This window comes from Dermochelys coriacea, chromosome 4, assembly GCF_009764565.3.
Source record: "Dermochelys coriacea isolate rDerCor1 chromosome 4, rDerCor1.pri.v4, whole genome shotgun sequence".
Taxonomy (NCBI): domain Eukaryota; kingdom Metazoa; phylum Chordata; order Testudines; family Dermochelyidae; genus Dermochelys; species Dermochelys coriacea.
Window position 1 is genome coordinate 91,252,446 of NC_050071.1, and position 26,333 is coordinate 91,278,778.

At 44.6% G+C, this 26,333-nt stretch overlaps 1 protein-coding gene across 1 annotated transcript in view; it reads left to right on the plus strand.

Moving 5' to 3' along the window:
• Positions 1-1,341: 1,341 nt before the first annotated feature.
• Positions 1,342-26,333, plus strand: part of LOC119855082 — a 52,961-nt gene continuing 27,969 nt past the window's right edge. Inside the window, exons 1-4 of the mRNA XM_043513851.1 lie at positions 1,342-1,405; positions 15,599-15,806; positions 20,224-20,335; positions 21,439-21,513. Of these exons, the coding sequence (XP_043369786.1) occupies positions 1,342-1,405; positions 15,599-15,806; positions 20,224-20,335; positions 21,439-21,513 (459 nt within the window). The remainder of the gene's footprint in view (positions 1,406-15,598; positions 15,807-20,223; positions 20,336-21,438; positions 21,514-26,333) is intronic.

Below are 26,333 nucleotides of genomic sequence, written 5' to 3' on the forward strand. Positions count from 1 at the left end.
AGAAAAGCCTAGTTAGATAAGCCCTGAGCCTGCAACTCACTGTAAGTGCCGACCACTGCTGGTCCGCTCATGCAATTCAGTGAAGGATCCAGGCCTAAACTTGCAAATGTCAGTGTACTTGAGCCAAATTTCAGGCTCCGTACAAAATATTAATCAGTTCTGTGTTATTTCATGCTTACTGAAACCTCTCAGGCACATTTACTAGATTGAAATATAAATTACAGTTTTCTGTATTTTGAAATTCTTTTGGGAAGGAGAACCATTTCAAAAGGGAGAAAGTGCTTAACACTTGCATAAAATTTTTCTGTCCGAAGGGTGGGAAAACATTGCAACAATTTTCATGAAACTTTTTTTAATGTATTTACAGTACTTCTGAGCAGTGGTGAAAAGTAATATGCCATCTCAGTCCCAGTTCACAAGACCCCATTCTGTTATAAGAAGAGGAGTACTTGTGGCACCTTAGAGACTAACAAATTTATTTGAGCATAAGCTTTCGTGAGTTACAGCTCACTTCATTGGATGCATGCAGACTTTTGTCCATCATAATCACACTGCTATGGACAAAATAGGCTTTAGGGAATGGTCAGTATAATTATATTCTTCCCCTCCAGCTTAACTGACTCTTTATATAAACAGGCAGGGCTGGGTGACTCACTGCTGTAGAGGTGGAGCCTAGCTACTTATGATGGGATCTATGCATAGTTGTCAACATATTAAAAAGAAAAAAGTCAACGGAAAATTTTTAGCACAGTTAGAGTGTCTAGGGACTACACAGCATAGTAAGCCTGAGTCTGTGTGACCCATGCCAGCAGACTGTTTCCAAGCCTATGTTTGAGCATCCACCCTGCATTGGAAACATGGGCCTCACAACCGTGCTAGTTAATCCATACTGCATGGACCTGAGTCAGAACTTCAGTTTCTATGGGCATATACCAACACATCCTAGAACCTTATCCAGTTGTAGACTCTCTAGGGTTTTGTACAGTGGCTTTTGTTAGAACTTGTCTGTTTGTCAACTTCTGCAGGACTGAAAGGGTTGTTGGGTGGTTTTAGACTGTGAACGCATCCAGCCAAGCTATTTGTGCCTGCATGCTCCTAGCAGCTGGAGCCATCCACATGGCTCCTAAACTGGTGGATGAACTTCTCTACCCCATGCTCTGGCCTATTTTGAGAATCAGGCAGAGCATCTGCAAGATGCTGGTGGACATTTCAGTGGCACTTTTTGACCTCTCAAAGGCACTTCTCAGAGGGGTGTGCAAACCAGCTGATGCCGCTCATGCCTGTTGCCTTACCTGCAGATTCCCCCTAGGCAGGGCCACAAGCAGAGACTGATGGGATGACATGGACCTAGGAAAACTACTAGTGGATCCAGACTCTTCACGTGAAGAAGCAGATGTTCCTGGAGGTTTGTGTTCAGCTTTCTCCAGCCTCACAATAGCCGCTTGAGGAAGGCTATGCCGATCCAGAAATGGGTAACTATAAGAAGGTAAGAACAGCCATACTGAGTCAGACCAATGGTCCATCCAGCCAACTGTTCTCTCTCTCAGTGACCAATGCCAGATGCTTTAGAGGGAATGAACTGAACAGGGCAATTATCAAGTGATCCAGGCCCTGTTGGCAGTCAAAGGCTTAGGGACACCCAAACAATGGGGTTGCAACCCTGACAATCCTTGGCTAATATCCACTGATGGAAATATTCTCTATGAACTCATCTAATTTTTGTTAACCCAGTTATACTTTTGATCTTCACAACATCCAGTGGCAATGAGTTCCACAGGTTGACTGTGTGAAGTACTTCTTCTTGGTTTTTTTTAACCTTCTATCTTCTTTTAAACCTTCATTGGGTGATCTGTGGTTCTTGTGTTATGTGAAGGGGTAAACAATATCTCCTCATTCACTTTCCCCACGTCATTCATGATTTTATAGATCTCTGTAATATTCCCCCCTTAATTGTCCTTTCCAAACTGAACAATCCCAATCTTTTTAATTTCTTCTCCTATGGACAGTATTCCATGACCCTGTAGCTAAAACCATACTTAATTTATGATATTGCAGATCCTGCAATATTAGGCTTCTACTACAATTGTCAGCTGGAGGGGCTGACAGCAGGAGGCCTGCCATGCATGGGGTTGGTGGCTGGGGCTCCTGCTGGGAGCCCCATGCATTAATGACTATAATAGAGTTGCAGCAAAATTGCCTGGTTATCAACAAATTGCAGGCATAACATAATACTTGAGTTTATATTGTTCCAGAATATTTTTCTTAAATAGGTCTTCTCTGGCTTTTCCAAATTACCACAATTAATAAAAGACCATTACTATTTTTCTGTGATGATTTTTTTTTTCATGTCTTGCCACAACTCGGTTGCAATTATTTGACAATCATCCCATGATTTAAGTAGGGCCTTACCTATAGCCATTTGCAGCTGGCTACCCCAGACTGCTACAGGTTTCTGGCCAACCAGTGTGCAATTGGCAAAGCAACTATTGGGCACTGTTGTGGCAGAGGTTGGTGAGGCAATCGGGACTGTGATGTACCCAAGGTGGTGGACATTACAAATATTCCTGACACAGTTGCTGGCATTGAGAGAATGGACTTAACAAACTGTGCCAGGGCCATTGATGGGATTCACGTGCCAACAGTTTGTCCTCTGCAAGGAGCACATGAGGACATAAACTTCAAAAGATACTACTATATTGTTATGCAGGCCCTCGTTGACCACAAGGGCCGATTCATAGACCCTAAGTGGGATGCACTAACAGGATGCTCAGGAGATTGAGACTACATTCCTGGACAAACTGGGACATATTCCCAGCAACTGACCTTGTTATAAACTGAGTTACTGTTTCCTTTTGTCATTACTAGGGTCCTACCAAATTCATGGCCATGAAAAACATGTCTGATGTTCAAATCAGACCTCTCCCATGAAATCTAGAATTGGCAGGGAGGGGTAGGGCTAGCGGTGCCCCAGCTGGTGGTGGGGAGAGGGGGTCCTACTGTTCCCCAGTCTACAGCTGCTAGTCCTCTCCAGGCTGGAGAGGGACAGGACTTCCTCTTCCCCTGCACATCTGCTTTGAGGGGCTGGGGGGGGAGGGGAGGGAGGTTAGACCTACTTCCGGGTACCTTCCCCAGCTGCAGGTATTTCCGGGGCTGCACAGCAGCCCTGGAGCTTTCTGCAGCCACAGGAGGTCCCTGAAGGGACAGAATGGGGGAGGGGCTCCGGGCTTGGAGCTCCCTCCAACCAGGGCAGAGAGCTTCGTCGCAGTCCCAGCCCCAGCCAAGGCTGAGAGCTCAACCCTGCCTAGGGTCCAGCTCTCATCCCCTTCTCCCCCTGCCCTGGCTGGGGCCACAGAGGGCTGAGAGCAGCAAGCAGGGGTCGGTCCTCAGCTGGAAGAGCTGGGGCATGGGGCTAGCCTCCCCCAAGCGAAGTTTCACCTGCTGCCCATGTCCGTCTGCCCCCCTCACTTCCTGTCCCCATTGCTCCACAGCCATGGGGGGAGGAGTCACTGTACAGGGAGCTATCCCCCGCCCCTCCAGATGCAATTATTAGCTTGTTTAAATACAAATAAAGAGGTCAAGAACTTGACAGGAGTTCTTGATCGACACTTTACAGCAGCAAATAACATTCAGGGCTCAACTCACTGATTGGTAGATATGGACGCTGGGGTGATTTTGTAGCATAATCTAAACTGGCAGCCTACCAGAAGACAAGTAAAATGACTTTAAAATGAGTGTCCAAAGGAAATCACAAACCTCTACAATCATTATTGCTGCGGATCATGTGAAAACTTGGAAGTCAAATTCTGCATGCCAATGGTGACAAACTGTTTTGTACAAGTGGCCATGTTTCATTGGATCACACATTTGGGACAACAGTTCAGTCCCACTTGCACTCGGAAACCCATTGAAGCAGAAAGAGGGCTGCAGATAGCGCATTGCTGGGAAACGAAAAGTTTAAACAAATAATAATTTCATCTCCTCTTAAGAAGACGATAGCAATTTGAGACCCGTCATTTAGCTAGACTGGAACCTGTGGATGCATTTGCAAGTACTAATATACCATTGGAAAAACTTTATCCTGCAAAGCTACATGAATTCATTCCATGGAATGTACAAAATGTCGGTTGCTTACCAAGTGCGAATAAGTTACAACAGCTCTAATTTCCAAAAGTGTGTACTATGCATTTTGAGACTATGAAGTCTCAAATTAACTTGTGAGTCTTTTGCAATTATTTCGTCTGAGTCCGCAGATGAGCAAGACAATATGTATTGCATGTTTTGTTTGTTTTTTATTTCTGACAAGGCCAAAGATGCACAGACAGGAAAGCTAACAGTGCTTGCTCACTGCATTTACTTTGATGCTGTTAACTACACTACAGTTTCTCAAGAGATAATTAAAACCATTTCAAAATATGGTGCGGACTTTGACAGAGTATATGGTTTCATAAGCAACAATGGAACTTACATGACTAAATCTTTGAAATCTTTTTCTCTAAGGTCTAATGCCAAATGCTGTCCATATTACACGTAATGCATATGTAATTTCTCTTGTCAGTGATTTGTGGAGATGGAAGTTTGGTAAAGTTGATAAACTGGTCAGCTACATTAAAAAAACTTTAAACACTGCCCTAGCTGCAAACTTCAAAATGTGAAGCATATTGCAAGCATGACTGAAAACGGGGAACAAAAAATTATACTCCCTTCAGAGCCAGTAATTATTCGTTGGAATTTTGGTTTCAGGCTGTACAATACCATGCAGCTCACCTGAAGTACTACTGAGCTCATCTCAGAAGAGCTGACAGAGACCAGATCCACAGGATTTAACAGAACTTTCAACCCTTCTAAACAGTGCTCAGCTGAATGAGGAAGTTCAGTTCGTTGCCAAGAATACCACAGAACTAATGGACTTAATCATTTGGTTTGAATCTTAATATGTCACAATCCACAAAACTTACAATAAAGTAATGGTTGTACTGTTCTGGGCTGAAGCACAGTCAAACAAAAATCACCCTGACAATGCAAAGTTAAATGCCAGTGCTCAGCAGGTGTTTTCTTGCATGGATAAATTCATGGAGGTCAAGTATATTAATGGCTATTAGCCAGGATGGGTAAGGAATGGTGTCTCTAGCCTCTGTTTGTCAGAGGGTGGAGATGGATGGCAGGAGAGAGATCACTGGATCATTACCTGTTAGGTTCACTCCCTCTGGGGCACCTGACATTGTCAGACAGGATACTGGGCTGGATGGACCTTTGCCCTGACCCAGTATGGCCATTATGTTCTTAGTGGAAGGCAGAATCCCACACCTAGCATGGCTATCTGAGTGCTGTTTGACAGTTGGGTCAGGACCTCCACAGTTACAACACCCTAAAATTTCAGATGTAAACAGCTGAAAATGTGAAACTGACTCATTTTAAAATCCTAGTGCCATGAAATTGACCAGAAACAACCATGAATTTTGTAGGGCCCTAGTCATTACATATCATTTAAACTTGCAATGATAGTCTAGTCACTAGTTCTAGTTTTTAAATCCTTTCATGCGGGGCAACCTGTGGAGAATACTGCTATTTTGGAAATCCGCAAATGGAAGTGTGATCTTCTGTTCCAGGCCAGTGAAAGACAAGCATCTGTATACTAAGAAAATATTTAGAAATCTAGTGACTGATCAGCACATCTTGGAATGGAGAGTGGTTGTGAGTTACAGAGGTGGCCCGAATAAGTATGCCCTGCTCGAGAATATAACCAACTATCTGGACTTCCTACTCCCGTGCAAAGTTCACTTTCATCACCAGCCAGCAGAAAACTTATAGTAAAATCAACAATCCCATTGACTGTGCTTTACTTAGTCTGGTTACTAGACATGAGGGGAAACCATGGATGAGAAAGTTAAACCCCATGGCCAAGTATTAACAACTACTACTATTGTCTTTTCTTGCCTTATTTTTTCCTTGCAAACCTTATCTGACTTTGTGTATATTTGTTAATTATGCTCAGCAAAACTCCCATTAACTTGAGCAGGAGCAAGCCCCAAAAAAATAAACCATTGTCTCTAGTACTAAGCTTTTATGGTTTCTCAGACACAATGTTCTCGGAAAAAGTAATTCATCAGCTTTAGAAAAGATATTTATGATGTGTCCATATAGCTTTTTTGGACTTACTAATGTCCATTAGTATATACATTTAACTGATTACTTGGATCCTAATCCAAAGACCATTAAGTCAATAAAAAGACTTCCATTGACTTCAATGGTTTTGGATCAGGCCCTCATGGAGCAGCAAAATATGCTGTGAATAAGAATTTCATTCTGGGCTAAAGAAAAACAGATTTTTCTGATGCTTATTGTAATTACTTTTAATATATACATTAAAAGTCTAGTAATTTAAACAAATAGCTTTGAAACATTGGCCTAAGCCAATATTCTAGAGTGATTTATTCTGTGCTGGTAGGGAGGAGTTCTACAATCAGTTCTTCCAACCAGGCTCTTACTCCCTGAATTAGACAGGGACAGAGAGCGCATACAGATCAAGACTAGATGGAGTGCCTCTGTTGCTCAATATTAAATCCTACATATATAGGACCTGATCCTGCTCTCATTGAAGGCAATGGAAAAACTCCCCTTGTTTTAATGGAAGAAGTTCTAGGTTCTTAGAAAGCAGTGTTGAATGAGACTGAAGATTTGTATGTTTTTCCTTACTTGAAAAGATAGTGCTATTGGAGGTAAAGGAAGGAATTAAAACTGAAATTCTCAAGAATCTGTCTAAGCTATAAACGATCCCTAGATACTGAAAGGGGGGGGGGGAACTATCATTTTAGGGTATGTCTACACTACCCACAAGATTGGTGGGCAGCGATCAATCCAGCGGGGGTCGATTTATTTCGTCTAGACTAGACACGATAAATCAACTTCTGAGTGCTCTCCTGTACTGCAGCTCAGTGAGAGGCACAGGCAGAGTCGATGGGGGAGCGGCAGCAGTCGACTCACCGTGGTGAAGACACCACAGTAAGTCGATCCAAGTATGTCAACTTCAGCTACCTTATTGCGTAACTTAGATTACCCCCGCCAGTGTAGACCAGACCTTATAAGTGATCTTCATTAGGCTTTACCTCTCTCACAGTTATTGGCAAAAAGAAAAGGAGTACTTGTGGCACCTTAGAGACTAACAAATTTATTAGAGCATAAGCTTTCGTGAGAATGCATCCGATGAAGTGAGCTGTAGCTCACGAAAGCTTATGCTCTAATAAATTTGTTAGTCTCTAAGGTGCCACAAGTACTCCTTTTCTTTTTGCAAATACAGACTAACACGGCTGCTACTCTGAAACCTCACAGTTATTGGTTTCAGGCTGTCTGCAGATGTAGTCAGACATCACTGCATCAGTTTACACTATGAAAGTTTTCTTCACAGCTGTAAGGGCTAGAGACCTACTTTTAACTAAAAGGCTTGATTTTGGAGCACAAGATGGAAATCTTTACTTTAAAAAAAAAAACTGATTAGCTGTGCTGCCATGAGCTGACTCAATTCAGCCCTCCAAACAAATTTTAAGAGGACTTTACTAAACTAGTCATTTAATTTAATCTTTTTCATTCTCATTTATTCATGGATTCATTTTCAGTCATGACTTTCCCCACTATTTCTAGAAGCCCTTTACCCATTATATGGCTACTTAATGGTAAGTGGTTAGTATCTGAATTAATAATTAATAGCTGTAATTTAGCATAAACTAGTTTAGATGTATTGAAAAGTCTAAAATAAAAGAAGTAAAACTGCTTCATGCTTCAATAGTGAAATCACAATTAAACAGGGTAATTTTTAACTTGTTTCATGCATTGCTGAAGTAGAAATATGGGAACACGTTATAGCGGACATATCAACTGGTTAAGTGTTTTCAGCTATCTGCTTTAGTACAGCATGTCGTTTGAGATTCTGTTAAGAGTTGGAAAAGAGTTAAGAGATGGAAAAATAACAAGGTTTATGGATGCAGAAATGCTGTCTGACTTAGGAACTCACCAATCCTGGTAAAGCAGAACACTTTAAAAGACAATATGATGGGCTTCTATATTATGATGTAACATCTGAGTTTGATTTTTTTTTAATCTTATCCTTTTTATAGAGGTATTTTGTGGGGTGTGTGCATAGATATCTATATTCAAGTTTTATATGAGAATTTATGGTATATTTTGAGGAAAAATATAATTTATTACATCTGAAGAAATATATCACTGTGGCACTACCATGTTGAAAATCCTTCCACTCTGCTTCCCACATTTTTAGAAAACAATCAAGATGGTGGCAAGTATATGGAATCTATCAGCATAGAGCATAACCTAGGCCTCACTTCTGCAAAGATTTACAAATGTGCTTAATTTTAAACATGAGTAGTCCCATTGAACTCAAATTGATCCAATTATGCATGTAAGTCTTTTCAGAATTGGGGGCCTTATGGAGTAAATCAAGTTAGTAACTTAAGTCCCAGTTCAGCAGAACACTTTAACACATGCTGAAGTACTTTGCTAAATTAGGCTGCTTTGCTTAATTGCAGCCTTATATAATTACCAGGATCAAATAGTGGTATGGTCAGCTCAGCTCTCTGTCCTTTTAAAGTAGATAAATATAGTTCTGCATGGAGGTCTTTCTAAAGACAGATTTTAAATAAAAATGTGCCTAAAGCTAGGCTCTAAGTCAGGTGCCTAAATATAGACAGAGAAGTGAGTGGTGATCTCCTGGCAGTTGGAAATCTAGGTTCAGTCACCACTTTAAAAAAGTAAATAAATAAAAATCTTGGATCAGAATCCCCACTGCTGTGTGTAAACCACAAATTCTATGACTCTTTTTCATTAGAGTAAAGAAAAAGACCAATAATATTATGTTAAATAAACCAAGCAAATTATAATTGTTTATGAAATTAACTAAAACTTCCCTTTTGTTTTTTCCCTCTGCTTACATTTTTCTTTGGGTAAATATAGATTGTCAGATTTTTTTTGTTTTTTGCAGTTACCATGGGTCACATTATTAGAAATTCAGTAGTAAGTCTCTAATTTTTATTTACAGCCCTACAGTAAAGATGTTCATGTATCTTGGGCCAGGAACCATTTTCTTCCCTCATGAAAAGTGAAATTATTAATGGAAAATAGTTAGTAACTTCACATTAATATGCATGAGTTATGTTTAAAATCAATACATGAATGTGGGGCAAAGCACTCTTAAAACAGTAAGATTGTATTGGGCATCCAGTAAATCTTTTGTAAAGTTTCCTGATTCCTTATGAAACCATAAACTGAGGTAAAGTGAATGTTATATACTGTATTGTATATGGGAGATCAATACACTTAACACCTCTGCCTTAAAATACACTTTATTCTATACAGTAATTCACAGGTTTATCATGCCTTTCTGGATTATATGCTTTAGCCAAACACCAGTTATTGGGCTCAATAAAGGGTATATGGGTGAAATGTAATAGGCTGTGATATACAGATATTCCGACTAGATGAGCTAGTGGTCCCTTTTGACCTTAACACTCTCCGAATCTATGCATGGTGCAATTTCAAAATGTTATAAGGAATGTCAGTTATGTGAACAGGACTTCTAACCCCTCCAGATCTCTCTGAAAACACCCTTCCTTAGGTCTCAAGCTGTTCCGTGGCTCTGAGTAGAATTATGTGATTCTTCCACTCCAACCTATGGCCTGGTCACAGTCCTCTTGTATTAACCATGTTTACCTCACTTGGTCTGACTTGAGCTCAGCCGTTGCAGTTCTGTTCCCTCTGAGAGCAATGACCGTGGTAAGCAGTGTCCAAAGTATCATTTATTTAGCACCAAAATATTTCAGAGAAAACTATCTTAAACAATAGAAACAGAATGTATGCATATTTTTGCTTTTCCCCTAAGGCTTACCATTCCCCGGATCTAGGAAAGACCAGCTTCTTTAGACACCCTCCCAAAGGCTCTGTCAGCCTGTCACTTTAGACAGCTTCTGGCTTTTTAGTCCAGTCTCCTCGCTTTGGCAAAACAAGGCTTGAGCAAGGAGCCATGATCCATGAAGCAACAGCTCTCCCTAATATTTCAAGTTTGTGCTGGGGTGTCCTTATTTTGCTCTATTGTGTGGCTTTCCTGTTTATGCTTACCACAGCCAGAGGTGAAAGTAAGTCGGTATGGTGTACTAGCAAGAGCTGGTGCGCCGTACCAGGACCAGCTTTACTAGATGGCAATTTAAAGCCCTGGGGTAGCAGCAGCAGCAGGGCTCCGGCGGGGATTTAAAGGACTCTGGAACTCCAGCCACCGCTACCGTCCCAGCCCTTTAAATCCCCACCAGAGCCCCACTGCCAAAGCCCTGGGGTAGCGGCAGTGGGGCTCTGGCAGGGATTTAAAGGGCCCCAGAGCTCCAGCCCACACTATGGCCCTGGGGACCTTTAAATCGCCACCAGAGCCCCGCCGCCGCTACTCTAGGGCTTGGGCAGCAGGGCTCATGTGGGGATTTAAAGGGCTCAGGGCTCCAGCAGCAGAGCCCCAGGCCCTTTAAAGCTCTGCCAGAGCCCCGGGGTAGTGGTCGCAGCCGGGAGTCTCCAGGGCTCCTCAGTGATTTGAAGGGCCCGGGGCTCTGCTGCGGTAGCAGCAGCTGGAGCCCTGGGCCCTTTAAATAGCCGCCGGGCCTCCCAGCTGCCTCTGCAGCTGGTAGCTTGGGCGTGATTTAGAGGGTCCGGGGCTCCCAGCCACCACTATTGTAGCTGGAGCCCCAGGCCCTTTAAATCTTGATTTAAAGGGCCCAGGGATTTAAGGCCTTGCCTCTTCTGATTGAGGCCATGTTCCCCCACTCAGGACTCTGGTGTACAGGTAAGTCCTTTAACTTTCACCCCTGCCCACAGCCACCTATTCAGTTTGATTAGTACAGTCATACATGGCATTTTAATAACCTGCCATAGTTATACAATAACTGTACCTCACTGCCTTACAATAAATCATATGGATGCTCATCAGGTGGCTGTTAATTATGCATCTCTTGATGTGTCTCCCTAGCACACAAGCCCACTGACACCTTTTTATTATAGGATATACTGGTATACGCTGAGACTTATAAACATGCAGAGAGATTGCCATGTCTTTCCCATATTTGTACTTCAACACCCAACAAATTTTGGTGCCCCAATTTTCATAGGTTCTTTCAATTCCTCCTACTCATTAACACCTGTCAATTAATCACGATAGCAGCTTGTGGTTAATATATTGCTGACATCTTACTTCAATGAAAATCCCCAATATATTTCAACTGGTCGTAATTGTATCTTGCAGTTATTTTATTTCCCCAATCATCAACACTTAACAAGGTTATATAGCGGTTAATTTGCCAACTTCTTTTATGCCCAAAGCCTTGTTTGGCTAAACTAATATCTCACAGGTCTGAGGCCAGTAGTTTCAGTCCTATTTAATCTCAATATTTTATCTATATGCTACATTAATACACGCCTGTCAGTTCTACCCCCCTGTACTGGTTTCCCACTTATTTCTTACCTATTATTCCCCCTATTATTAATAAATTCCCCCCCAAACACCCCCAAGTCCTAAATCACATATTACCAAATGCAAGCTAATTGGCTACAACTCATAAAATGGGGACAATACTGTCATGGTTCTGGAGTTAACTGCACCTTTCCTTCCTTTATGGTCTCCTCAAGGATACACGCTTAGGTTTCAGGCCTCTAGCTATCACCTCTTTGTGTGTGGGAACCCTCATTCCTTTCCCTGCAGACCAGAGTTTTAGGGTTGCAGTTCCCTTGCAATTCATTGTTCTTACCCCAGCAGGTCTGACCTAAGTCTAGCACCAGCTGTTTGGATGCCTAACATGGGCCAAGACAGGGTTTACCATAGTAGATTTATTTAGGACAAAATCAGTCAGAAAAAATACAATATCAAAACAAGTGTCTACACACACACTAAGCTTACCACATGTCACTTATCTTCCATATGGTTAAAATCTCATGCCCGTTTGAGGGACCTGAGTCAGTTCAGGATGACTCTTTACACAGATTGGGGGCCTTTGTTCTCCCAGGCTTCCTGAAACAGGTAAAACCAAACAATGCCCCTTTCCCCAGCAGGCTAAGCTTCAAAGGAATACTCACATAAGTAAGGCAAATGGGGGTATATTGCTTTTTAAATTTAACAATTTCTTATTGTATGAGACTGAATTAAACACCCCTAGTGATTCCAAATTCCACAGGAAATGCATCCAGCAAAACAGGAATATTTAGATACATAAATACTTATTGATACAAAGGATATTTTGTGTGGCCATAGTGCTCCACATATCATACAGTATAGTAGTCTTTGAAGATTTCCATGCCTCCAAAGTTATACATCTCTTACAGATACTACATACATCACAAAAGAAGCATGAGGCTTGATTAATGTTTATAAAGTGTATTTAAATCCTCAGATGAGAAATGCTCCTTAGTGTAAAGTTTAGTATTTTCCTGTATGTGTGTGTTCTTTTATTTTATTTTACTTTTTTTCCTAAAGGTGAGTAAAATAGCATCAACTGTTTTTCTTTCAATCTTCATCGCAAAGCTGGGTGAAAGATTTGGGGCCTGATTCTCCACTGTTTTGTACTTTGTGAAATTATTTACATCTCTGTGCAAAGTGAATGTAAAATGCAATCAGATCAAAATGATAGTGTTTTACACTGACTATGCATATCTGTAGATGACAACATAAGGCGCAAGGCAGCATGGAGAATCTGGATGGATAGATAGAAGTAGACTCCCTGAGTTTTGTGTGGAGCCATGCATGTTTATAGTGTTATACAAATAAGAATCCAACTCTTTAATATTTGACACCAATCCAACTCCTATTGAAGTTTATGGGAATCTTTCCCCTGCATATGCCAAAGGGAGCTACCTCTGCATAAGGATGACAGCTTCTAATTAGGCCTTGAGTATATATCCTCCTGTAAACCTAAACGCCTCTTCACTTTGGCAGTTTGTCTTGATCCTGCAAACTGATCTGTGCAGCGGGCCCCCACAGTCAGGCCCAGCATGGTATATTAAGATAATGTTGAAGTAAAAAGAAAATGGTAGAGTTTAGGCATAGAAGTTTCTGGTTATCAGGGAATAAGGTACAGATTATCAAGGGGTGCGAAATTCAGTTTAAGAGTGGGTGGGGTAAGGAATACATAATCTGCAATCTCCCTGATTGGGGGTAAAAGTTTAATGGGCCAAAGTTCAAACATTGAGATATGGGGGAATGTTGTCCATATAGTGGTTATGTTCATTGTCGAGTATAATGAGCAGATACGATGATGAGGATGGATCTACCCTCATTTGGTGGAATTTAATGTTCAGTGAGTTTATGGTTCCAGTTCATATGGTCCAATGGAAAAAGTCTCTCAGTCCCTTTCCCATAGTTGATGCACGATATTGTACTGGCTCACACCTCTTGGTATTGTCGGTGGCCGGTGATGTGTTCGATGTAGATGTCCCTGGACCATCAGGTTGTGTCAGAGACCATGAGGCGCCGCATGAGCCGTGCATACCGTCGACCGATCCCGCAGGTCCGCAGCACACGCTCATTGCAGGGGTCCCAAGCACCCAGGGCTCTGACGATCAGGGTATCCAGCTGCACCTCGTAGCCCTTCGCTCTCAGGGTGTCAATGAGGATGATCTTTTGCTGGTCCTCGTCAGTGACTACCACGTCAGGTCGCAACTGGCTGTCCGTCCCAGGGATGGTGGAGTTCACGGCGACCTCCCCCAGGCGCGATGCAATGGCTTTCACCAGGCGGTTCTGGATGGCGTTGTGGCGCAGCTGCCAGGCTCTGAGGTGGGGCTTGCAGCTGCATAGGACGTGGGGCAGGGTCTCGTTGGAGTAGCCGCACTTCCTGCAATGCTTGTCTCAGTTCCCGTGGCGGATGGCTCCGTTGAGTGGGATGCAGTTGAGCCGGGCACGGTGGATGAACCGCCAGTCGGCAAAACAGGTGAAGCTGCCCCCGGCGAGGAAGTGGTTGCTGGCGTCCCACTTGCTGGTCGGTTCGAAGACTTTACCCTGGTCTGGTTTACGCTTCAGGGTTTCCATGTACAGCGAGTTGATGGCTGCCTTCAGGGTCCTCTCCAGCATGCCCCTGGCACTCAGGGTGACGATGGTGTTGTCGTCGGACCTGATCTGTGGCACCAGGACTCCCGGCTCCTGGTGCTCCTCGCACCACTCCCAGCGGCAGCCGATGCGCTTCCCCAGGCGACGCGTGTCATTGCGAGCGCGGGACCACAGTGAAGCCATGTCGCCACCATCCCGTCCAAATTCGCCATCCAGAGAACCACTCAGGAATCTGGCGGTGTCTTGGTTGGAGGGGGCTCTGCCGATCCGCTTCTTTGTTGTGTCATGGAGGGCGCTTGCTGCAATGTTCCTTACCATGGCGTTGGGACACGTCAGCAGGCAGAAGGCGTGGGTGATCACCACGATGTCACACAGGTCACCCATGCGGGGGACATTGGCACCGCCATGCCTGTGGGCGATATAGACCAGCTCATTGCTGGTTCTCTGGGGAAGGAACAGCCACTTCTTCACCAGCTGCCGGACGATCTTGTCTGCCTTGTTGAGGGGTACCTTCGCCACGGCAGATCCCCTTAGGACAAACGAGATGCGGGGGATCAGGAAGGTGTTCAGGGCATTTATTTCTGCCATGGTGCTAGCAGGGAGGCATCGATCTTGGTGGCATCCTGCAAGATCTCCTGGATGGTGTCCTCGGGTGTCTGCCAGACACGGAAACCCGTCAGCGTGCCAAGGTGCCGGTACGCCTGCCCCTCTGCCAGGGGGATGATGGGCTCGCCCTGGATCTGGAACCCTGTCGCCTGCACCAAGTCCCTTTTACTGCCCTCAATGTGGAGAGATGCGCACTTCTTTGAATTGAAGCGGAGCCCCATCTAATCGGCAGCTTGACTGATGGCATCTAGCATAGGTTGGAGGTTCTCTGGGTCGTCTGAGGTCAGGACCAGGTCATCCGCATAAACCAGGATGCTCACCCTCGTGCCGTGGAGGTTGAAACCGTCTGTGTCATTGGAGACCGCTCGCAGCAACGGCTCCATGGCGAGGTTAAAGATGATGGGGCTGAGGGGACAGCCCTGCTTAACTCCGCTCCACAGCGCGATCTCGGCGGTCTCCCCTTCCACCGAGCGAATGGTTGAGCTGCATCCCTCGTACACCTCTCGGATCTACATGATCCGAACCAAACCACGGCAGCTGTGGCAGCACAGGGGCTGAGACTGAGGGCAAGGAGCCAGGCTGGCTGGGTTCCGTTCCCGGCTCTGCACTGACTCGCTGGGGAGCCTGGGCAGTAAGAAGTAACCTTCTCTGTGCCTCAGTTTCCCGGGTGTAAGAGCGGGATATTAAAGTGCCAGGGAGGGGCGGGGAAGGCGGGGGGCAAGGCTGCGGGGTGCTGGGAGTGGCTCCCTAGCACAGCGGCTGTGTAACGCGGCCGAGGTGCTTGTGATGAATTAACAGGCGGGCAGAGCGTTTCCCAGGCGCTAACCCGACGCCCGCAGCGAACCCAGCCCGGACGGGACAGGGGCAGCCAGAGCGTGGCCGGGCACCGTGAGAGGCAGCTGCTGCCCGCCCCCTGAGCGCGGCCCCGAGCCCGCCCAGACCCCGGCACGGCGGCGGCGCTCACGGCCTCCGGGCCGGGCCAGGGAGGCGCTGCCCGTGACCTGCGCGGGCCGCCCGGGCCCCGCGGTGCCTGGAGCCCCCGGGGAGCGGGCGAGCCGCGGCGGCGCTTCCGCAGGGCGGCCCGAGCCCTGGCGCATCTCTGCGGACTGAGCCTGTGGCGGAAAAGGTGCGTGGGCCGGGCGGCGGCGGGGCCAGGGCTCGCAGGCGCTGTCGGGCCCAGGGCCATCGGCCGACCCTGCCCCGGGTCTGCTCAACCTCCAGGCCGCCACAGAGCGGGCCCCGCTGCCCCCAGGGCAGCTCAGGCCACTGCCCCGGGCGGCGGCGGCGGCGGCGGCAGCTCCCCAGTTTAGGCTCAGCCCTGCCCCGCGAAGCGCAAAGGGATGCTGGCCATTGAGGTGGGCGGGCGCAGGTCTGGCCCCGGGGAAGGGGGCTGCAGGACGAGGGCAGGGGGCAGCGCCGTGTGAAGGCGCCTGGCGGAAGGCGGCCAGGAGCGGCCGCCCCTGTCTCAGTCATTGGCACCACGGCCGTCGCTGGCGTTGAATTAGCAGTAGCCGTAGCTCGAGTGGTTGTCGGCGGGGTGATCTGATCGTGTCTGTCAGCATAACAAAAATCACTGCCGCCGTTGTCGGGTTCTGCCCCACCACCAATTTTAAAATCGCTTTCCCCTAGAAATCGCGGCACTCTGCTGCTGAGACATGCCCCAGGCTACTGAGATTGAGGAAGAGATTCGCCGCTGTCACCACATCCAGGAACTCGGACTCGGGCCTAAGCTGGCAGTGTCTCTTAAAACTTACAGCTATAGATACTCCTGAGGGCATTCTGTGCCAAAAAAAAATATATATATATATAAAAATTCTGAACGCAATATTTTAAAATTCTGCACATTTTATTTGTCAAATAAATGTGGAAGCTCCACCTTGGCATTGGGGCGCACAGGCCACTGGCTGCACAGAGGTGGGACTTGGGGGATCACTGTGCAGCTCCTCCCTGGGATATGGAGTCAGCGGTGAAGTTGCACCTAACCCCGACACAGCACAAGGACCACACCTGCCACAGAAACACCCCAAAGCCCTGCCCCTCTGTGCCAGGTGCAGGCAGGCAGGCTTTGCAAGGCAGGATCCAAGTGTGAAGGGCTTAGTGTGGGGGGGATCCAGGTGTGGGTTGAGAGGGTTCTGTGTGGGGCATTCTGGGTGCGGGTGGCTCAGTGGAGGATCTGGGTGCGGGGGGAGATCTGGATGCACAGGGGCTTGTTGGGGAGTTCTGGGTGCAACAGTAATAGGACCCTGTAGGGGGATGCAGGTGAAGATGGTTGGGGTTTAGCAGGGGGGGTGTAGAGCTTGGCTGGGGGCTCTGGGTGTGGAGAACTCAGTGGGAGGTTCCAGATGCTGGGTGAGTGGGGCTCAGTGGGGTGGGGATCCATGTGCATCTGGTTGGGGCACAGTAGGGTAGGGTTCTGGGTGTATGTGTGTGGCTTGGGATGGTCCAGGTGCAGGGGGTGAGGGCTCAGCCTGGGGGGGTTCTGGGTGCAGGTGAAGCTTGGCGGGAGGATCTGAGTATGAGCGGGTCCGGATGCACAGGGGTTGGGTGGATGGGGGAACAGCTCCCTGTACAAGGATCCCTCCCCCTGCAGCTGAGGAGTGACGGGTGTAGGAAGCGTGGGGCGGGGAAGAGTTTGCAGAGCTTCCTACAGCCGGGGAGAAATCTGGGGGTAGGTCTGACACAGCCCCAGATACTGTGCAGGGGAAGAGGAAGTCCTGTCCTCTCCAGCCCAGCTGGGACTAGCAGCTGAGCCCAGCGCAACATAAGAGCCACCAGCCGGGTCTTTTTCAGTCCTGCCCCATACCCCACAGCGATTTACCTCTCTGCCTGCTGCCATGGGCACCCAAAACATACTGCTGGGGAGGGTCGTATGACTGCTCTCGTGGCTTCCCTTTGCTTTCCCCATCAAAAAGTCATTTTTCTGTGGGGAAGCATAGAAATATGTGGGGGACATAAATCCTGCATATGCGCAGTGGTGCAGAATTCCCCCAGGAGTATATAGAGACTTCAGCAGGTATCCAACAGCTCTGTATTAGCATCTATTAATTATTCTGTAATTACTTTTCTTCCATGAAAAATAACATTGCATGTTAAGTATTTTCTCATTTTATTTAGCAAACCCACAGTTGCACCCTTTTTTCTGTTTTTGATCTACCTCATTGTCCTCTCTCCTTTTTCTGATGCTTACAAAAAATGTAGAGATAGAAGGTGGGTGAAACCAACTTCTGTTCATGAAAGAGACAGGCTTTTGAGCTTACACAGAGCTCTTCAGGTCTAAAGAAGACTCGAAGAAAAGTTTTATGTAATCTTGACACCTGGTCTCTTTCACCACCAAAAGTTGGTCCCATAAAAGATATTATCTCACCAACCTTGTCTCTTTAATATCCTGGGGCCAACTTCACTACAACAACACTGCATACAAAAAACTTAACAGGCAGGTAGCAAGCTGAGATCACTGCCTGTCACGCTGATCAATATTGTCTCATTGTTTCCTTATACTCCCTCTTCTTCTTTGTCTGCATCAGTCTGTTGTTGCTTGTCTTAAACTTAGGCTGTAAGCTCTTTAGAGCATGGAGTGTCTTTTTATTCTTTATTTGTACAATGCCTAGCACCATGGGGTCCTGGTCCTTTTATTAAGGACCCCAGGCACTATGGTAATACACATAAATAAAAATAATAATGATTATTTGCTCAGTGGCAGCCAAAACTTCAAATTTGGTTATTGGAGCTGTGAGCCTTTTTGCTCAAGAAAATTAAAATGTTGTTTTACTGTTGCTGCCTAAGGTGGTCAAGGGACATTTCTCTGCATTCCGCTTGTTCTAGTTTGGATGATTGTGCCAGGGTTTCTAATTTTCATTCCCTTGGATTGTAGTGCATCCGACTCTCACTTAATTTTATAAGTTGAGTTTTAATATAAATGTCTTTTCTATCACTAATCTGGGAATGAGAGACCAAATAACTTATTTTAAATTCAAAATACTAAGATGTAAATAATACTATGGACAGTGCCCGTCCATCTGGTTTAAAATCTAGATCTGATCATGTAGAGTGGAATTAGTCTAATCCTTCACTAGTGCTGCCTGTTGATGTTTAGCAATAACTGTGACTTTGCCCATGAATATGTTTTTCCTTGGTTCCTCCTCTTCAAGTCATTGGAGAATGTGGAGCTGGAAAGGCTGTACACTTGGGCCATTTGCTCATATATGCATAGAGTCCTGGAATGCCCTTTTGTGTGTGTGTGTGTGTATATCTATATCTATCTCCATAGGCTTGCTTTGATTACATTGGTTGGGGGAAACATAGCACTGCAGAAGTTGAGACAGTGAGAAATATTTCCATCAAAGCAATACATTCTGAAGGTCAGGTGGCCTGGTCATAAAAAACTTTGTTAAACATGCTTGTGCACTGTCTTGTGTTAATTAGTTGGTATTTAAATGTGATTTCAGAGGGAAATCATTGATGCAGGTCACCTTCCTTTTCCTACTCTCTCAGTATCAGTGTAAAGTGATTTTAGCACTATGTCAATTGTATATTGCCATGAATGGGCAATATATATTTTTTATTACTAGGTCACAGTGTGAAGACAAAACATTGAAACAATGTGAATGATTGATGAGGTAGCGTGATGAATCTGGCATCCATGTATAGCTTCAAGCATATAGATCTGATTTTTGTACTCGTTTTCCTCTAGAGATCCAGAAGTGTTTTAAATTTGTCACCTTTATATTTGCCTTTTCCTAAGGATAATTGGCTAGACGGGCCACCTCTGTTTTTCATTCCAGCATAGCACTTTATAGCTTTTGCAAAACCTCAGACAACAAGAGATCATCTCCTTGCAAAGTAAAACACATCACTTATAATGTTGCTGATGTCCATCATGAATACTTGTCCTCAAATTTGTCAGTTTTGATCTCCTTAAGAATGCCCCTAACCTGGGCCAATGCAGCCCTTCACTCACTTTTTGCAATATATTCCAAATGGATGACAGCCAAGTAATGATGATTAAAAAACAAATAAAATATTTCAGTACTCTGGCTAGACTAACAACCCAGCATATATGGTGAAATGTTCTTTGAAGGTATTCAAGTATATTGCAACAGGTTGGGGAGTAGGGTGACCAGATGTCCTGATTTAATAGGGACAGTCCCAATATTTGGGGCTTTCTTATATAGGTGTCAATTACCGCCCCCCAATTTTTCACACTTGCTATCTGGTCACCCTAATGGGGAACTCTCACCACACCAGCCAAAAACAAAAACATTTTAGAAAAATTCACAGAAAATTCATGTTGGCATAAATTATACATGTAGGTATTGTAGAGTGTCTATAACTGTTCTAGGAATGTATATGTAATGTTAAACATGGGCTCTTACTTCATTGATCTTTTAGGGCCCTAGCAAGCTGCTTAACCTTTTAACCAAATGAATAGTCCAATCAAAATAACAGAATGTTTATAATTAAGCAGATTCGTAAATGTTCAAGGCCTTAGGATGTTTTTCTTCATTTATTTAAGAAACTTTTTGAATACTCTGCTTTCTGTCTAGATATGTTGGAAAGAGTCCAGTAATACAGTGGGCAATATTTCACCTGAGGAGGCAAACACGTCTTGGAAGTGATCTCTTATTCAACATCAACGATTATTCTACAACTAATCTTGTTGGTATTTTTGATATTTGTGCTATAACTCTGCCATAATTGGTACCTGTAGTCCCAATCCTGCATTTAGATATGCCCATGGACCTGTGTGTCCATGAAGAGCCTCATTGACTTCACTGGATTCTGCACAGGTGTATGGACCTGCCCGTGCAGATCAGATTGCAGGTTTGGTGCCTATGCATTTTTGTGGCAAAAATTCCTATTAATTTCTGCAGGACATCTGGGTATACAAGGATCAGGCTTTATGCAATTATTAATCTAGTTCTAATGAGGGATTGTTACGCTTTTTTCCTGTATATCTTTTGTCTAACTAAAATTAGATATTTGTTCCTGTATAATCTTAAAGCATATCTGAGTATTCTAAAACTTCTCATTTAAGATAACTGAAAATATAAAAAGAAAAGGAGGACTTGTGGCACCTTAGAGACTAACAAATTTATTTGAGCATAAGCTTTCGTGAGCTACAGCTCACTTCATCGGATTGCATCCGATTGTGAGCTGTAGCTCATGAAAGCTTATGCTCAAATAAATTTGTTAGTCTCTAAGGTGCCACAAGTCCTCCTTTTCTTTTTGCGGGTACAGACTAGCACAGCTGCTACTCTGAATCCTGAAAATATAATATTTATCAGAAGTATTTTAAGATTACCTCAAAAAGATGGGGAAAAGAAGAATGTTGTCAACATGTTCAAACACGTTCCCCCTCTCCCCACCCGCCCCAAGTCGTTCAGTGGGGTCAGAGTGGAACATACTTGTAACAAACTCACAATGAAGTACGTTAAAATTCCCAGCCAAATCCTTCACAGAACAATCTAGCTATTGCTAGAATTGTTTGCATATTTCAGTGCATTCAAATAAAATGATTTCCTTAAGAGTTTTACAGTATGTATGAATTATGTTACTTAATGAATGCGTGTCTTGGAAATGTTAGCCTACATTTGTGGAACAAAAATAAAACCAAAATAAACACACAACTCAAACAGATACCCATGACTACTGTAGAAACCTTTATTCTGTTTAAAGTACACTCGGTGTCCATAGGGACAAGTAGAATACAGTAAACAGGACTACATAGAATAATGTTTACATTTTTACTTTTGTTGTAGAGGGGAGACTTTGAAAAGCTGAAGCGTCTGTTGTATATTTGCCCTAAAGAAAGAAGCCAGCAAGATCTCAGGCAGGTAAGGAAAATAAAGCACATTATTTGATCAATTAATGATACTAGGACACAGTGATGATTTTCTTATGTCATTTTATTTTTGTAGCTAACCATTTAACTTATGCAAATATAATTTAAAAAGAAGAAAACTGTGCTAGTACAGCATGCAAAAGTAATGATTGCACTGAATGTTTAGACTGCTGTACCTGAAACTGTTTACTACTCCAATCTGTTCAGACTTGAGTATTTGAGGACTATTCTGTCTGATGTCAGTTTCCAGATTTTGTGGGAACTCCATCCAACTATTTCTACTGTGGTGTTAAGGGATAGCAAATCACAGGCCTCCAATGTAGACACACTACATTAGCAGTGTATGTGGGTGGCCCTGGAGAAACTTGACCCATATGGGTCTACTTGATTATGCGAAAATTCTATACTATTAAGCTTATGAAGGTAAATTCTGATACGCAAATCCACTTCCTACTTCAAAAGTAATAAAGTAGGTTGGGTGATTGGTATCAAATAAGGGGAGGGAAGAAAAAAGGAAAAAAAACCAAAAAAATAAAGGGAAGGAAAGGACAGGAGTGGAGGAGAAAGGAGAGCGACATCTCATTTTCCATCCGCTAGGAATCAAAGATTTCTAAAATGTCAGATCAAATCTTTTCAAGTCCACTTCTCCAAAACATTATGTGCTATTTAGCTGCCAAGTCATCCAAGCCTCTGTGCTAATCTCCTATCCCTAGAGGCAGTCTCTTCTTCAGTCTGAGCCCTTTAGCTACAAGCACTGCTCTAGAGACCCAAGCTTTTTGTGAGTTTCAGAATTTCAGGTGATGGGATGGATCACAGCTCTGGGAAGTCATTTTTAAGGAAGTATCCATGATCATATTAATCCTCCTGCCTACTTCTAGCCAAAAGGATTGTATCCTGGGACAGTCCCAAAACATGTGAGCCAGGGTGGCTTCAGGAGCCCCACATCTCCAGCAGCACTCCATTTTGGTAAGGCCCAGGCACTTAAACCTATGCGGGGATCAGAATGAATGAAATGTTTTCTGCTGGATCAGCCTTAATCATGGATCAGTAGAAGAGGTTTCTAATTTTTTGCAAGGCACTTCCCCATGGGCTAGGGTTCAAGTATGTATGCCAATCTTTGTTCCAGGCCTGGCACAGGCAATCTAAATTAGGGAGTGTCTTTTGGACCAGGAGGTCATAACAGGCTACAGATGTTTGGGTGAACCTCTGGAGCTCTCTCCATATCAACACCTATTGAGGAGTTTCTGGTGCTCCCAGCACATCAGGACCAAATATGTCCTTCAAAAGATGCTTAAGCTGCTGGCAATGCCAGGCAGTTACACCAGGTAGGTTGTATTGGTTTTGGAGTGCTTGGAATGGGAGAAACTGATCCTCAATTAAGAGACCCAAGCTATCCCCTTATCTATCCACTCTCTCCGCATTAATGTTTTCTTGATCATTTTCAGCACTGGGTTGCCCCAAAGTATAGCATCAATGAATGAGAAGAGGTGGAATTTACATTTTTCTAGCCAAACTGGCCCATGTTTGTCTGGTAGCCAATATTGTAGGGGACATTTTACAATCAAAATGTTAGTAGGCTGAACCTAAAATTCCTGCCAATGGAAGGTGATGGATTAACTCCTGTTCCACCAGCAGCCCAGGGAGTGATCTTCTCTGTTATGTTCCTGAGCGACAGGGCTACCTGCCTGCGGATAAGTCTGTATCATAGTGCTGCAAGTTGGAAGCCTCCCAATATGATTGAGATCGCAAAAAGAAAAAGAGTACTTGTGGCACCTTAGAGACTAACAAAGGTGCCACAAGTATTCCTTTTCTTTTTGCGAATATGATTGAGAGTTGCAGTTTAAACAAAGCCAGTCTTGTCCTCCCACCCACTGGAATAGAAACTGGGAGACCCTTTCAGGATACACCATGTTCAGGGAAGGATGCATTCATTTTGATGACGTTAATTTTGCCCCAAAGGCTAAGAGCATGGGTTCTCCATATGCCCCAAACTTTCGCTACTTGAGCTAAAATGGGCTCTAAATTAATTTTGACCAGATTCTCCATCTCATTGGGGATGATTTTCCCTAAATATTTCATCCATTTGGGTTGCGCTTAATATTCCAATTATCATAAATTTCCCCTATGAGCATGTTTACTTGTACCCAGAATTTCCAGTTTTTTCCAATTGTTTTTACATCTCGCGAGGTTTCCAAATGCCCTAATTAGATTTAATAGGCTAGGAACAAAATCTTCAGTTTTAAATACAAGAACAAAAGCATCATCCGCATAAAGCATGATCTTGTGCTCTGTTTGGCCTATCCTGATGCCATGTATGTATTGACTTGTATAGTTAGCAGCAGCTAAAGGTTCTAGGGCTAGGTCAAACAGCAAAGGTGAAAGGCAGAGATGAAAGTAAGCCAGTACGCCCTGGTATGGCATACCGGTAAGAGCCGGTGCACCGTATTGGGGCAGCCGGGCTTCCCCAGGGGGCAATTTAAAGGGCCTGGGGCTCCCAGTAGTGGCTGGAGCCCCAGGCCCTTTAAATTGCCTCCAGAGCCCCGCTGCTGGAGCCCTGGGGTAGCAGCTGCAGGGCTCCGGGGGCTATTTAAAGGGCCTGGGGCTCCCCTGCTTCTACTGCCTGGGCCCTTTAAATAGCCGCTAGAGCCCCGCTGCCGCTACTCCAGGGCTCTGGTGGCTATTTAAAGGACCGGGGCAGTAGAAGAGGGGAGCTGCGGGCCCTTTAAATAGCCCCCGGATCCCTGGAGTAGCGGGGGCTCCAGAGGCTATTTAAAGGGTCAGGGCTCCAGCTGCCTCTGCCGACCCGATCCTTTAAATAGCCGCTGGAGCCCAGCTGCTTCCCCAGGGCTCCAGCGGCTATTTAAAGGGCCAGGGCGGTAGAAGAGGGATCCCCAGGCCCTTTAAATAGCCCCCGGAGCCCCGGGCTGCTGCTACTACCCTGGTGGGTGGGGGCACTTACCTTACAGGGTGGGCTGGGGCTGGCTCTGGCCCCCTCAACCCCACCCCTTCCGCCCTAGGCCTTGCCCCTTCCGATAAGTCACTTGACTTACTTTCACCCCTGGTGAAAGGGGAATGGTTTTAAAGTAATGCCCTGGGTGACAGCCCTGGAAGAGGGATTCATACAAAGAAGTTTAATGTAGGAGATAAATTGGGCAGTCAGTTTAGCAAGCATGTAAAAGTAATCCATGTGTAAAAGGTGTTCTCTGCACCCAAGAAAACTGCAGTTTTGATGAGTCAAAGGAGCCTCTAGCTGCTGTGATGTCAATCAGTTGACACAAATTGTCAGCTCATCTGTTTAACTTGTTGACTTATCCATTAAAAGTACTTAACACTTACCACACTAATGCAAACTCCAAAAAGCATCAGGCCTGCATTTTCAAACTAGGATGCCTAAAGCTAGGTATCTAATAATATGGATTTAGATACCGCACCACATTTATCACTGTGTGAAAACACTGCCCATCAGATTTTACCAGATCTAATTAAAGTGCTGTGCTACAGTGTTGGGAGGGAGGCAACTGCCCTGCATGGTGTTCATTCCCTTTCACTCCTCCCCAAAGTGCTGCTTGCTCACTGGGACATGGAACCACATCAGTTCTGCTACAGGGGAACTCTTCAATGCCATGAATAAGGGGGTAGAATTTGATCCTTAGGGAGTGTTCCGTATTCCTGTTTGTACTGATGTGTGATCTTGCGAGTCGCAGAACTATCCAGGGTAAATAAAGAACAAAGTGTGTTTCTATTTACCCACGTATCTCAATGAACAATAAAGAGAGAAGAGTATGACTTCATTATGAATAATTTTGAAATCTTGCACTGGATCTTTACATATATACCAAATATATAGGGTAAAGTAATTAGTTAAAGAACTGTGAAAACTGTTTAGATACTATGGTGATGAATGTCCACATTAGACCAAATTCTTTTCTGAAAATGTAGTTGTTTAGACTTTGATCATACTTCAGAGATCATGTATAGGATTATAGCCCTTTTCCCCTTTAGAAACTGGGTGGGAACAAGGGAAGGATCGTATTTTTATGCACTTTAAATTTTAATATCCCTAAGTAAATTGGGTAATCATCTCTCACATACTAATGGACAAAGAAACGTACATTTCATTTTGTTAGCTATAACCTTTTACAAAAAGAAACGGAGTACTTTATGGCACCTTAGACTAACAAATTTATTTGAGCATAAGCTTTCATGAGCTACAGAGCTCACACTTCAGGTCTGAGTCATTGCCAGCCACTTGTTACTACAGTATAATAAAAATAAATCATTTTTCTAAATTTGATAAATCTGCTAATGATTTAAACTCCATTAACTGATTGACCATGGATCTGTAGTGCCTTCCAGTTCATTGTGTAGAATTTTAGCAGTAGCTTGGCCTTAGGGATGCTTTAGAATGAGATTTGGCCTTAGGGATGGATTCAAGCTCCTGGATCCACCAAAATTTCATCCTCCTAATTTTTTGAGTCTTCTCAGACAGACCCTTTCATCCATCTGCCTACACTGACGGCCGTCTGTCCCTCAGTTCTGCTTTCCCATGATGGCAACAACCCCATGTGTAGGGGCTCTTCCTCCTACACAGGCAGCCTATCCTACCCTGCCAAGTCCCATCCTGGACAGACTGGGTCCTTGCTCAATTTCCTACTTCAAGGACCCAGTCAGAGCTGACTCTTTTCTATCAAAGCTGGCAGTCTGTCTTCTCCTGAAGCAGGGCCAGCTCTAGGTTTTTTGCTGCCTCAAGCAAAAAATTTGCTGCCCCAAGCTCTGAAAGCGCAACTGCCCAAGCAAAAAAAAAAAAAGGGT